Raw genomic sequence first — 13,625 nt, 5'->3', positions numbered from 1 at the left:
AGCCTCTTGACCTCTTGACTTGCCTTGAATGGGCAAAGCTAGGGTCATTTCCCTTCCTAGCTTAATAGCTTATTAACCTAGAATTAAAATAGTGGAAACTGTCCTTCATTCTCATCTTTGTAGCTTGAACCAGCAGAGATCCATTTTTATTGAAGCCCATTGGGTAGTTTAGCTACTATAGGTTTAATGCCACAAGCCACAATGCCACAAGTTGGTGCATTTTGTTTGGCTGACTGAACATACTGCAAAAAAGAAGACTGTTTAGGTTCTTGTAATACAGTGTGACTCATTTTAGATGTGCTTCGATGGTCACCTTCTCGATTGGGGAGTTGGTGCATACTCACATCTGAGTCCTTCAATAACTATCGGATGATGGTTAGCAATGTTAGCATATGATGGTTCATAAGCAACAGGCAACAGGGTTAGGATTTTCTTGCTGGGTATCACAAATTCCGAAACTAACATGGTGATATACTAGCTTGAATTGCTACTTGTGCTAGAGAATTTGAAGATGGATTGTTTTCCTGTATACATTGGATGACATGAGACTGGGCATATTTACTTGTTCACTCCATCCAAAGCAGCATAATTTTCCATTGTGTCTGCCTCTTCCCACACAGCTGCTTCGGCCTCTGCAACTGCTGCTTCCCGGTGTGTAGCCAGGGTAACTTTTCTAGTTGATAATCGGCTTCTCTTTTAGCTTTTTCTTTCTGGTATTTAGCCTCTCTGGTACCCTGGTCAATCTTAGCTTTAGCCTCTTGTTCTGCAAATGTAGTGCATACTTTAGTGGCCTCTGCTTTAGCACAGGCTCTGGTTAATGAGCTAGCTGATGTTTCCGTGAGCTTCTTCTACTCACCACGAAAGCCTCGTCACTGACTAGGTTTCTTGCCTTTTACTGTGGCTCTTACAACATCTTACAAGTAGAGTGAAAATTAAATAAACAGAAAATAAACTTTTTCTTTTCGTTTTCTTTTTTGCAAATAATTCAAATGACTTTTACTTTAATAATAAAAAGTAAACATGACATCTTCTTCTTCTTCTTCTTCTTTCGGCTGCTCCCATTAGGGGTCGCCACAGCGGATCATCCGTCTCCATACCACCCTGTCCTCTATATCTGCCTCTTTTACACCAACTACCTGCATGTCTTCCCTCACCACATCCATGAACCTCCTCCTTGGCCTTCCTCTTTTCCTCCTACCTGGTGGCTCCATCTTCAGCATTTTTCTACCAATATAATTCATGTCCCTTCTCTGCACATGTCCAAACCATCTCAATCTCGCCTCCCTCACCTTGTCACCAAAACATCCTACATGTGCTGTCCCTCTAATAAACTCATTTCTAATCTTGTCCATCCTCGTCACTCCCAACGAAAACCTCAACATCTTCAGCTCTGCTACCTCCAGCTCCACCTCCTGTCTTTTACTCAATGCCACTGTCTCTAATCCATACAACATCGCAGGTCTCACCACAGTCCTATAAACTTTCCCTTTCATTCTTGCAGATACTCTTCTATCACAAATCACTCCTGTCACTCTTCTCCACCCACTCCACCCTGCCTGCACTCTTTTCTTTACTTCCCTAACACACTCTCCATTACTTTGCACTGTTGACCCCAGGTACCTGAACTCCTCCACCTTCTCCACCTCTTCTCCCTGCAACCGCATCACTCCACTGCCCTCCCTCTCATTCACACACATGTACTCTGTCTTACACCTACTGACTTTCATTCCCCTTCTCTCCAGCGCATATCTCCACCTCTCCAGGCTCTTCTCAACCTGCTCTCTACTCTCACCACAAATCACAATATCATCTGCAAACATCATAGTCCAGGGAGACTCCTGTCTGACCTCGTCCGTCAACCTGTCCATCACCACTGCAAACAGGAAAGGGCTCAGGGCCGATCCTTGATGCAGTCCAACCTTCACCCTGAACCAGTCTGTCGTACCTACTGCACACTTTACTGCCGTCACACTGTCCTCATACATGTCCTGCACCACCCTCACATACTTCTCTGACACACCTGACTTCCTCATACAATACCACAACTCCTCTCTCGGCACCCTGTCGTACGCTTTCTCTAAATCCACAAATACACAATGCAGCTCCTTCTGTCCTTCTCTATACTTCTCCATCAACATCCTTAAAGCAAATAAGGCATCTGTGGTGCTCTTCCTCGGCATGAAACCATACTGTTGCTCACAGATGGTCACCTCTTCTCTCAGCCTGGCTTCCACTACTCTTTCCCATAACTTCATGGTGTGACTGATCAACTTAATTCCCCTGTAGTTACTGCAGGTCTGCACATCTCCCTTATGCTTAAAGATCGGTACCAGCACACTCCTTCTCCATTCCTCAGGCATCCTCTCCCCTTCCAGAATCCTGTTAAACAATCTGGTTAAAAACTCCACTGCCATCTCTCCTAAACATCTCCACGCTTCTACCGGTATGTCATCTGGTCCAACCGACTTTCCATTCTTCATCCTCTTAATCGCTGCTCTCACTTCCTCCTTACTAATCCTATCTACATCCTGCTTCACTAACTCCACATCCTCCAACCTTCTCTCTCTCTGATTTTCCTCATTCATCAGCTGCTCAAAATACTCCATCCATCTTCTCAACACACTCTCCTCACTAGTCAACACATTTCCCTCTCCATCCTTTATTGCTCTAACTTGCAGTACATCCTTCCCAGCTCGGTCCCTCTGCTTGGCCAATCGGTATAAATCCTTTTCTCCTTCCTTAGTGTCCAACCTCTTATACAGTTCCTCATATGCCTTTTCCTTGGCTTTCGCCACATCCCTTTTAACCTGCTGCCGCATCTCCTTGTACTCCTGCCTACTTTTCTCATCACTCTGTCGATCCCACTTCTGTTTTGCCAACCTCTTCCCCCTAATGCTCTCCTGCACTTCCTCATTCCACCACCACGTCTCCTTGTCTTGCTTTCTATTTCCAGATGTCACACCAAGTACTTTTCTAGCTGCCTCCCTCATCACTCCTGCAGTAGTTGCCCAATCATCCGGCACCTCTTCACCACCACCGAGCCCCTGTCTGACCTCTTCCCTGAACCTCACACTACACTCTTCCTCCTTCAGTTTCCACCATCTTATTCTTCTTTCAAACCTTACTTTCCTCCTCTTCTTCTTCGCCTCCAAAACCATCCTACAGACCACCATCCGATGCTGTCTAACTACACTGTCCCCCGCCAACACCTTACAGTCTCCAATCTCCTTCAGGTTGCATCTCCTACACAGAAGATAATCCACCTGTGTGCACCTTCCTCCACTCTTATACGTCACCCTATGATCCTCCTTCTTCTTAAAATACGTGTTCACCACTGCCATTTCCATCCTTTTAGCAAAATCTACCACCATCTGCCCTTCCACATTCCTCTCCTTAAAACCATACCTACCCATCACCTCCTCATCACCTCTGTTCCCTTCACCTACATGCCCATTAAAGTCTGCCCCAATCACCAATCGTTCTTTCCTAGGTACACCATCTACCACTTCATCTAATTCACTCCAGAATCTTTCTTTCTCCTCCATCTCACAGCCAACTTGTGGAGCATAGGCACTGATGACATTTATCATCATCCCTTCAACTTCCACCTTCACGATCATCACCCTATCAGAAACTCTCTTCACCTCCACTACACTCTTACTGTACGCTTCCTTCAGAATCACCCCTACACCATTTCTCTTCCCATCCACACCATGATAAAACAGTTTAAACCCACCTCCAATGTTCCTGGCCTTACTCCCTTTCCACTTGGTCTCCTGAACACACAACACATCTACCTTTCTCCTCTCCATCATATCAGCTATCTCTCTCCCTTTACATGTCATAGTACCAACATTTAAAGTACCAACCCGAACCTCTACTCTCCTACACTGCTCCTTTTCCTGCCGTCTCTGAAGACGCCTTCCTCCTCTCCTTCTCCTCCTTCGGCCAACAGTAGCCCAATTTCCACCGGTACCCTGTCGGCTAACGATACCTGTGGCGGTCGTTGTTAACCCGGGCCTCGACCGATCCGGTATGAAATTCTCATTTGTGATCCGCATATTTGATTTGGCACATGTTTTACGCTGGATGCCCTTCCTAACGCAACCCTCCCCATTTACCCGGGCTTGGGACCGGCACTAAGAGTACACTGGCTTGTGCCCCCCTAATGGCTGGGTTCAAAAAGTAAACATGACATCAACTAAAGAAATATATCTATAAAAAATGTAAACTTACAACATTGCATCAGCATGGATTACACTGGATATAAAAGCATGTGTAAAAAAATGGCATACGTCCTTAAACAATGACACCAAAAACCGGCAACCGGAAGTGACATCAAGGAACTCAATATTTTAAAATAAAAGTCTATACATCTTTTATGTCTAAAAGACAACAAAATTAGATTAGATTTATTGTTAACTTTATTGTCATTGTGCAAGATACATGTACAGAGCCTAGATAGATAGATAGATAGATAGATAGATAGATAGATAGATAGATAGATAGATAGATAGATAGATAGATAGATAGATAGATAGATAGATAGATAGATCAATAACATGCTCAATAACATTATATGGATATGTACATATATTAATCCATGAAAGAAGCACATGAATATGAATACAAAATAACATGAATACCGAATAAATATGGGTGAACTATTTAGAAGTACATTGCTAACTTAAGTTGGATGGTGCAGAAATGCATAGTGGATAAAACAGTGCAATAAGACAAAAAGTGCCATGGCAGTAGTGTATTTGTTGAGATTATATGATGCAGTAACAGCCATAGGAATAAGGTTATGTTTTGGTCTGTTTGTGCGGGCTCTGAGGCACCTGCAGCATCTTCCCGATGGCAGTTCATGGTTGGGGTGAGAGGTATCTTTGATAATAATGGCCCTCACCCTTTCCAGACAGTGTTTCTTGTGAATGTCCTCCAAGATGGGTAGCTGGGGAGTGCCGAAGAGTCATTTTTTTTTTTTGATTTTCACCACCCTCTGAACAGCTTTATGGTCTGAAGCAGTGCAGTTGCTGTACCACACAGAAATAGTACAGCTGTAAAAGTTATTTAGTATCCTGTAGCCAGTGTTGTGCTAGCTACTAAGAAATAGTCATTCAAAAAGTCAACTCAATTACTTTGTTGATTACTTACACCAAAAAGGTAATGCGTTACTGTTAAAACTTTGTGGACTTTTGTGTGATCGTTGGTTTTAGGTCCGCCCCCTCGCCTGTTCTCAAGTAGGTCCTGTGGAGAGAGAATAAATAGGCGGGCATTGCGTGGGGCTTCTTTATTGAGCAGCTTGAATTTGTGAGAGCAGCACCATGTCTGGAAGAGGAAAGGGTGGCAAAGGACTCGGCAAAGGAGGCGCTAAGCGCCACCGTAAGGTTCTACGCGATAACATCCAGGGTATCACTAAGCCAGCTATCCGCCGTCTGGCTCGCCGTGGTGGTGGTAAACGTATATCCGGTCTGATCTATGAGGAGACTCGTGGTGTACTGAAGGTGTTCATGGAGAACGTTATCCGCGATGCAGTCACATACACCGAGCATGCGAAGAGAAAGACCGTCACCGCTATGGATGTGGTGTATGCCCTGAAACGCCAGGGACGCACTCTTTACGGCTTCGGCAGCTAAGCGCTTACCTACCAAATAACGTCAACACAACGGCTCTTTTAAGAGCCACCCAAATATTACAAAACGAGCTATTATTTCTTTTAGTGTGTGTGGGTGGCGAAGAAGGGGGGGAAATAACTATTTTCTCAAGTGTATGTGACTAATAGAATTTGAAATAATTTTAGATATATTCTAATAAGGTAAAACCTTGCACCAGCACTACAGTTTTGTCTCAAAGTCTATATACATACTTCATATTTGTCTGTATATATATATATATATATATATATATATAGTGTGTGCGTGTGCGCGCACAAAGTGGCGGGCAGGGAAACAAAGCTTAGCTCAGGGTCGGGGGAGAGGGAACGGGAGAGGATGGGACGAGGGCGGAGCCTTGTATGATGAGCTTTGGATTTGTGACCAATAATACGACTGTTTTCCATTGTACGTAATTACAATGCAGGTCTGTAAATAGAGAGGCGGCGAGGCGGCCCTTTTTCATTCTCTCGCAGTTTCCTCGAGAAGCAGCATTATGCCTACTAATCCAGCCAAGAAGGGCTCCAAGAAGGCTGTCACAAAGACGGCCGGCAAAGGAGGCAAGAAGCGCAGAAAGTCAAGGAAGGAGAGCTACGCTATCTATGTGTACAAGGTCCTGAAGCAAGTGCACCCTGATACCGGCATCTTTTCTAAGGCTATGGGCATCATGAATTCCTTCGTAAACGACATTTTCGAGTGCATCGCCGGTAAGTCTTCTCGTCTCGCTCACTACAACAAGCGGTCCACCATCACTTCCAGGGAAATCCAGACCGCTGTGAGCTTGTTGCTTCCCGGTGAACTTGCAAAGCATGCCGTGTCCGAGGGCACAAAGGCCGTCACCAAGTACACCAGCTCAAAGTAAAGCGTGTTATCGCCGTCTTTAAGATAAAAACCAACGGCTCTTTTAAGAGCCACCCATTTTTTCATACAAAGAGCGGTCTTCTTTGCAGGGGCAGCAATTCTCGCCGCCTGCTGACTATGACCTTTTGTATAACGAGGTAAGTAAACAAACCTTAGCATCAGAGGTACAGTAGTACAGCATAATTTGAATTTAAGCCATAGCAACACAGCATATTAAGCATTAGAGCTATTGTAGCAGAACATAATTTAAATAAGAGCCATAGTAGCACTGCATCATTTAAATTGGAGTCATAGTTGGCCAACATAATTTGATTTATAGTCATAGCAGCACTGCATAATTAGCATTAGAGCTATTGTTGCAGAACAGCACAATATAATTTAAATTAGAACCATAGCAGCACAACAGTGTTTCCTATTCGGGCCCTAGCAGCACAACCTAATATACATGTGCACTTTTGTATAACAACATAATTTAAATATGGACCATGGTGGCACAACATAATTGCCATTAGGGCCAGAGTGGCACAACAGTAATTTGAATTAGAGCCATAGTAGCACAACATCATTTAATTGAATTGAATTGAATTGAATTGAATTGGAGTTATATTTGGCCAAAATAATTTGATTTAGAGTCATAGAACCGCAACATTGTTGTGCTACTATAGCTCTAATGCTACCTATGTTGTGCTACTATGGCTCTGATTCGAATTATGTTGTGCTGCTAGGGCCCTGACATGAAACACAGTGAGCATTAGAGCTATAGTAGCAGCACAGTGTTTCACATCAGGGCCCTAGCAGCACAACATAATTTGAATTATAGTCATAGCAGCACTACATAATTAGCATTAGAGCTATAGTAGCAGTACAGTGTTTCACATGAGGGCCCTAGCAGCACACCATAATTTGAATTAGAGCCGTAGTAGCACAACAAACTTTGTCAGCACAACATAATCAGCATTAGAGCTACAGTTGCACAACAGTGTTTTACATCAGGGCCAGGACAGCACAGCATTTATTTGAATTTGGGCCACAGTAGCGGAACAGTGTTTCCCACTAGGGCCATAGCAGCACAACAAAATTTTAATTGGAGAGATAGTATCCCAGCATAATTAGCAGTAGATCTATAGTAGCACCACAGTGTTTCACATCAGGGCCCTAGCAGCACAACATGATTCGAATTAGAGCCATAGTAGTACTTCCTCATTTGAATTGAAACCATAGCATCACAACAGTGTTTCACATCAGGGCTCTAGCAGCACAACCTAATTTGAATTAGAGCCATAGTAGCACAACATAATTAGCATTAGAGCTATCGTAGCAGAGCAATGTTGTGCTACTATGGCTCTAATTCAAATTAGGTTGTGCCGCTAGGGCTCTAATTCAAATTAGGTTGTGCTGCTAGAGCCCTGGGCATCATGAATTCCTTCGTAAACGACATTTTCGAGTGCATCGCCGGTAAGTCTTCTCGTCTCGCTCACTACAACAAGCGGTCCACCATCACTTCCAGGGAAATCCAGACCGCTGTGCGCTTGTTGCTTCCCGGTGAACTTGCAAAGCATGCCGTGTCCGAGGGCACAAAGGCCGTCACCAAGTACACCAGCTCAAAGTAAAGCGTGTTATCGCCGTCTTTAAGATAAAAACCAACGGCTCTTTTAAGAGCCACCCATTTTTTCATACAAAGAGCGGTCTTCTTTGCAGGGGCAGCAATTCTCGCCGCCTGCTGACTATGACCTTTTGTATAACGAGGTAAGTAAACAAACCTTAGCATCAGAGGTACAGTAGTACAGCATAATTTGAATTTAAGCCATAGCAACACAGCATATTAAGCATTAGAGCTATTGTAGCAGAACATAATTTAAATAAGAGCCATAGTAGCACTGCATCATTTAAATTGGAGTCATAGTTGGCCAACATAATTTGATTTATAGTCATAGCAGCACTGCATAATTAGCATTAGAGCTATTGTTGCAGAACAGCACAATATAATTTAAATTAGAACCATAGCAGCACAACAGTGTTTCCTATTCGGGCCCTAGCAGCACAACCTAATATACATGTGCACTTTTGTATAACAACATAATTTAAATATGGACCATGGTGGCACAACATAATTGCCATTAGGGCCAGAGTGGCACAACAGTAATTTGAATTAGAGCCATAGTAGCACAACATCATTTAATTGAATTGAATTAAATTGAATTGAATTGAATTGGAGTTATATTTGGCCAAAATAATTTGATTTAGAGTCATAGAACCGCAACATTGTTCTGCTACTATAGCTCTAATGCTACCTATGTTGTGCTACTATGGCTCTGATTCGAATTATGTTGTGCTGCTAGGGCCCTGACATGAAACACAGTGAGCATTAGAGCTATAGTAGCAGCACAGTGTTTCACATCAGGGCCCTAGCAGCACAACATAATTTGAATTATAGTCATAGCAGCACTACATAATTAGCATTAGAGCTATAGTAGCAGTACAGTGTTTCACATGAGGGCCCTAGCAGCACACCATAATTTGAATTAGAGCCGTAGTAGCACAACAAACTTTGTCAGCACAACATAATCAGCATTAGAGCTACAGTTGCACAACAGTGTTTTACATCAGGGCCAGGACAGCACAGCATTTATTTGAATTTGGGCCACAGTAGCGGAACAGTGTTTCCCACTAGGGCCATAGCAGCACAACAAAATTTTAATTGGAGAGATAGTATCCCAGCATAATTAGCAGTAGATCTATAGTAGCACCACAGTGTTTCACATCAGGGCCCTAGCAGCACAACATGATTCGAATTAGAGCCATAGTAGTACTTCCTCATTTGAATTGAAACCATAGCATCACAACAGTGTTTCACATCAGGGCTCTAGCAGCACAACCTAATTTGAATTAGAGCCATAGTAGCACAACATAATTAGCATTAGAGCTATCGTAGCAGAGCAATGTTGTGCTACTATGGCTCTAATTCAAATTAGGTTGTGCCGCTAGGGCCCTGATGTGAAATACTGTTCCGCTACTATAGCTGTAATGCTATCTGTGTTTCACACCAGGGCCCTAGCGGCACACCATAACTTGAGTTAGAGTCATAGTAGCACAACATTGTTCTGCTACTATAGCTCTAATGCTAATTATGTAGTGCTGCTATGACTATAATTCAAATTATGTTGGCCAACTATGACTCCAATTTAAATGATGTGGTGCTACTATGGCTCTAATTCAAATTATGGTGTGCTGTAAGGCCCTGATGTGAAACAGTGTGCTGCTACTATAGCTCTAATGCTAACTGTGTTACACATCAGGGCCCTAGCAGCACAACATAATTCGTATCAGAGCCATAGCAGCACAACATATGTAGCATTAGAGCTATAGTAGCAGAACAATGTTGTGCTACTATGACTCTAAATAAAATTATTTTGGCCAAATATAACTCCAATTCAAATGATGTTGTGCTACTATGGCTCTATTTAAAATTACTGTTGTGCCGCTCTGGCCCTAATGGCAATTATGTTGTGCCACCATGGTCCAAATTTGAATTGTGTTGTTCTACAAAAGTGCACATGTATATTAGGTTGTGCTGCTACGGCCCGAATGGCTGCTATGGTTCTAAATCAAAAGATGATGTGCTACTATGGCGCTAATTTAAATTATGTTGTGCCGCTAGGGCCCTGATGTTAAACACAGTTAGCATTAGAGCTATAGTAGCAGAACACTGTTTCACATCAGGGCTCTAGCAGCACAAAATAATTTGAATTAGAGTCATAGTAGCACAACATTGACCTGCTACTGTAGCTTTTTTGGCGTTGTTCCTTGAACAAATCTGATCTGCAGCAAAATGAGAGGAAGAGGCAAAAATGGTGGCAAAGCTAGAGCCAAAATCGGCATTTGAACCCAGCCTTCAATCAGGTATATCACTTCCCTTACTGAAACATTTTTTTCCCCTTTTCTCTATATAAAAAAAAAACTTTCAACGCGCAAAAAATAAGAACTTTTCCCTCTCATGCCTCCGCGAGCGGTCTCCCCGCGTTCGCCGGGGAAGCACTGGGCTCGATTAAAATGCTCTGCAAATGGTTTCTGGAAAAACTGGGAACTGGTTACATCAGCTGCACACGATATTAAGTACTTGGTTGTGAAATTCTGGACTGCAAGAGTAGCAGATGAAGATGTGGAGGTCTACCTCAGTCGATTCTGCGAAATAATCCAACCAGTGCAAAAACCAGTAGACCAGTTCGGTATCTGGTATGGTGTGCGAAAGTACAAAGTCAAAGTCAAGAAACATCAAGGAGGAGAGCTGATGCGAATCCCCAACACCATCTCCATGGGACCATACAATGGCTCAATAAACTATCCTGGTCAGATCCAAAGGTGCTTCATTTGCAACTCAACAGAGCACCAGGCCAAGGACTGTGATAAATAGAAATGCTGGAAATGTGGAAGCTTCGGCCACAAAGGCAAAGAGTGTACTGACGACGGGACTTGTAATCTGTGCGGTGGAACAGGGCACTCGTACTTCGGCTGCCCAAACTCGTACAATAACCGAACAAGAGGACTGCCTAAGGAGGAATCACGACAAGACACAGCGAGACACAACACGGGACAACAGGAAAACGACCCAAATAACGTCAAGCAAGCCGAGGACAACATACCAGATGAGCAGACACAGGGAAGCCAACGTTTGCTAGCGCTTTTTATTCTGTTATTTTGTCCGTGAAGTGCAGAGCTCAATGCTATGGCAAGAACTAAGCAGACTGCCCGTAAATCCACTGGTGGCAAGGCACCCAGGAAGCAGCTCGCTACCAAGGCTGCTCGCAAGAGCGCTCCGGCTACCGGCGGCGTGAAGAAGCCTCACCGTTACCGTCCCGGCACCGTGGCTTTAAGAGAGATCCGTCGCTATCAGAAGTCTACTGAGCTGCTCATCCGCAAGCTGCCCTTCCAGCGCCTGGTGAGAGAAATTGCTCAAGACTTCAAGACTGACTTGCGTTTCCAGAGCTCCGCTGTAATGGCTTTGCAGGAGGCGAGCGAGGCATACTTAGTCGGCCTGTTCGAGGACACCAATCTGTGCGCCATCCACGCCAAGAGAGTGACCATCATGCCCAAGGACATTCAGCTGGCCCGCCGTATTCGCGGAGAGCGCGCTTAAACAATAACTCTGTCCAGTATACACAAAGGCTCTTTTAAGAGCCACCTCATTGTCTCAGTAAAACGAGCAAGTCTATACCATGGTTGTTTTAAACAAATGATTATTATATAGTACCTAGTTTAGAAGAATGGAGCGCTTCAGGAAACACGTCTGATTTTGTGGCTGTGTCGCTGAGCATTTTGTGTTTATTATAGATTGTTTTAGTACTTGGCGACAGTAGTAATAAAAAATACATAAAGCTGGTCGCTTGCTGTTCTGCACGGAGCATGACTGCCATCTTGTGGCCAAAGTGTCACTTCCCATTCTCGTGTCCTCGTTTGTATTCTAATGGAGGCAAACGAACCAATAAATTGCATTCATCATAGTATGAATTCTCTCACAGATAACTTTAGTATGAACATTTAAACATGTTTTTTTATGCGTTAGGATCAATTTGATATAACGTGAATCCAAAGCACTATATGTATGTTTTCTTTCATTGTCGTGTCCCTGTGCATATACAGCACGTCCAAACCTGACTACACACACAAATATATAAATAGTGGCCCTCTCCAAATACTCATGGACACTAGTGTAATTTTATATTATATATTAGATTAGATTTATTGTTGTCATTGTGCAAGATACATGTACAGAGCTAAGAGAATGCATTTAGCATCTGCTCAGAGGTGCGTTAGATAGATAGAAATAGATATCTGTATATACATGAATGTGACAGGATGTACAGTAAGGTATATATAGATACACATAAATAAAATAGTAGTGCAGATGTACTGTAAGTAAAACACTGTGTAGAGAATGCGGAGTATACAAAATACAATATGTAACATTTACATATACAGTGATCTAACGGTGTAGTGTAGAGTTCAGTGTGGTGATGGTGGATGGAAATAAAGCTGTCCCTGATCCTGCTGGTTCTGGTGCATATGTTTCTGTATCTCGATCTTGACGGAAGGAGGTTAAACAGTTTGTGACTGGGATGTGAAGTGTCCTTGATGATCTTGTGAGCTCTGCACAGACAACTGCTGTGCCCTTTCCAGACAGTGTTTCTTGTGAATGTCCTCCAAGATGGGGAGCTGAGTGCCAATGATTCATTGGGAGATTTTCATTTTTCATTTCATTTTTTAGGGCCTGAAGCAATGCAGTTGCTGTACCAACAGAAATGGTACAGCTGTAGAAGTTCTCCAGTATCCTGAAGCACAGACAGGACTTTTAAGGTGTCCTCAGCAAACACAGGCGTTGTTGAGTCTTTCTGATGAGTCAAGAAGCTTTTATTGTCATTTCAACCATATATAGCTGACGCAGTACACAGTAAAATGAACGTTTCTCCAGGACCCTGATGCTACATTAAACAACAATTCCAGAAACAAAACACACAGGGCTAAGGACTGGTAAGTGTCCTTGTCACATAAAGTGCATGTGTGCAACCTGGTGCAATCAGTGCAAAGACAACACAAGACAGTGCAAGACAACACAAGACAGTACAGGACAAGCTATAAAATACAAAATAGCTCTGATCAGGCCTACCATTCGTGGTGTCATCAGCAAACTGATGAGTGTCTGGGGTTGTCCAGGTGAGTCAGGGCTGATAGATCACTGTGGGAATGGCATCCAGATTGGAAAGAGGTAGGCAATTGCTATTGGTCCAGAGAGAGAGAGAGAGAGAGAGAGAGAGAGAGAGAGAGAGAGAGAGAGAGAGAGGGGGAGGGAGACATATGTTAATCTAATGTGACATTATTGACTTAGTTACACAGTCCAAATATACTGACACTTTCCATGATATTGTGCAGTATTGGACAAAAGAAGAGATTTAGGAAGAGCAACAACTAAAAACAAACAAACACACGCACGCGCACAAATATTTGAATGATCTAGGGACTTGTGACTGTCAAAATAGTTATGGGCACTAGTGCAATTTGATATATATGACGTGTTCTACTGGCCTATTAGATAAACACGAAGCGAGACAAAAAGAG

At 43.2% G+C, this 13,625-nt stretch overlaps 1 protein-coding gene and 2 pseudogenes across 3 annotated transcripts; all 3 read left to right on the top strand.

Moving 5' to 3' along the window:
- Positions 1 to 5,327: 5,327 nt before the first annotated feature.
- Positions 5,328 to 5,639, top strand: LOC310736179 (histone H4 pseudogene; annotated as a pseudogene). The gene has a single exon. The product of its transcript is annotated as a histone H4 pseudogene (transcript).
- A 511-nt stretch (positions 5,640 to 6,150) lies between these two features.
- On the top strand, positions 6,151 to 6,516 carry LOC310736178 (histone H2B pseudogene; annotated as a pseudogene). The gene has a single exon. The product of its transcript is annotated as a histone H2B pseudogene (transcript).
- Positions 6,517 to 11,227: 4,711 nt separating this feature from the next.
- LOC310735550 (histone H3.2) lies at positions 11,228 to 11,695 on the top strand. Its single transcript, XM_083558327.1, has one exon. It carries the CDS (start codon positions 11,239 to 11,241, stop codon positions 11,647 to 11,649), a length of 411 nt encoding a protein of 136 aa, XP_083414453.1. The 5' UTR covers positions 11,228 to 11,238; the 3' UTR covers positions 11,650 to 11,695.
- The last annotated feature ends 1,930 nt before the right edge of the window (positions 11,696 to 13,625 follow it).

The sequence above is a fragment of the Silurus aristotelis genome (assembly GCF_946808225.1).
Source record: "Silurus aristotelis genome assembly, chromosome: 13".
Classification (NCBI taxonomy): Eukaryota; Metazoa; Chordata; class Actinopteri; order Siluriformes; family Siluridae; genus Silurus; species Silurus aristotelis.
This window is presented reverse-complemented; position numbering and strand designations above follow the sequence as displayed.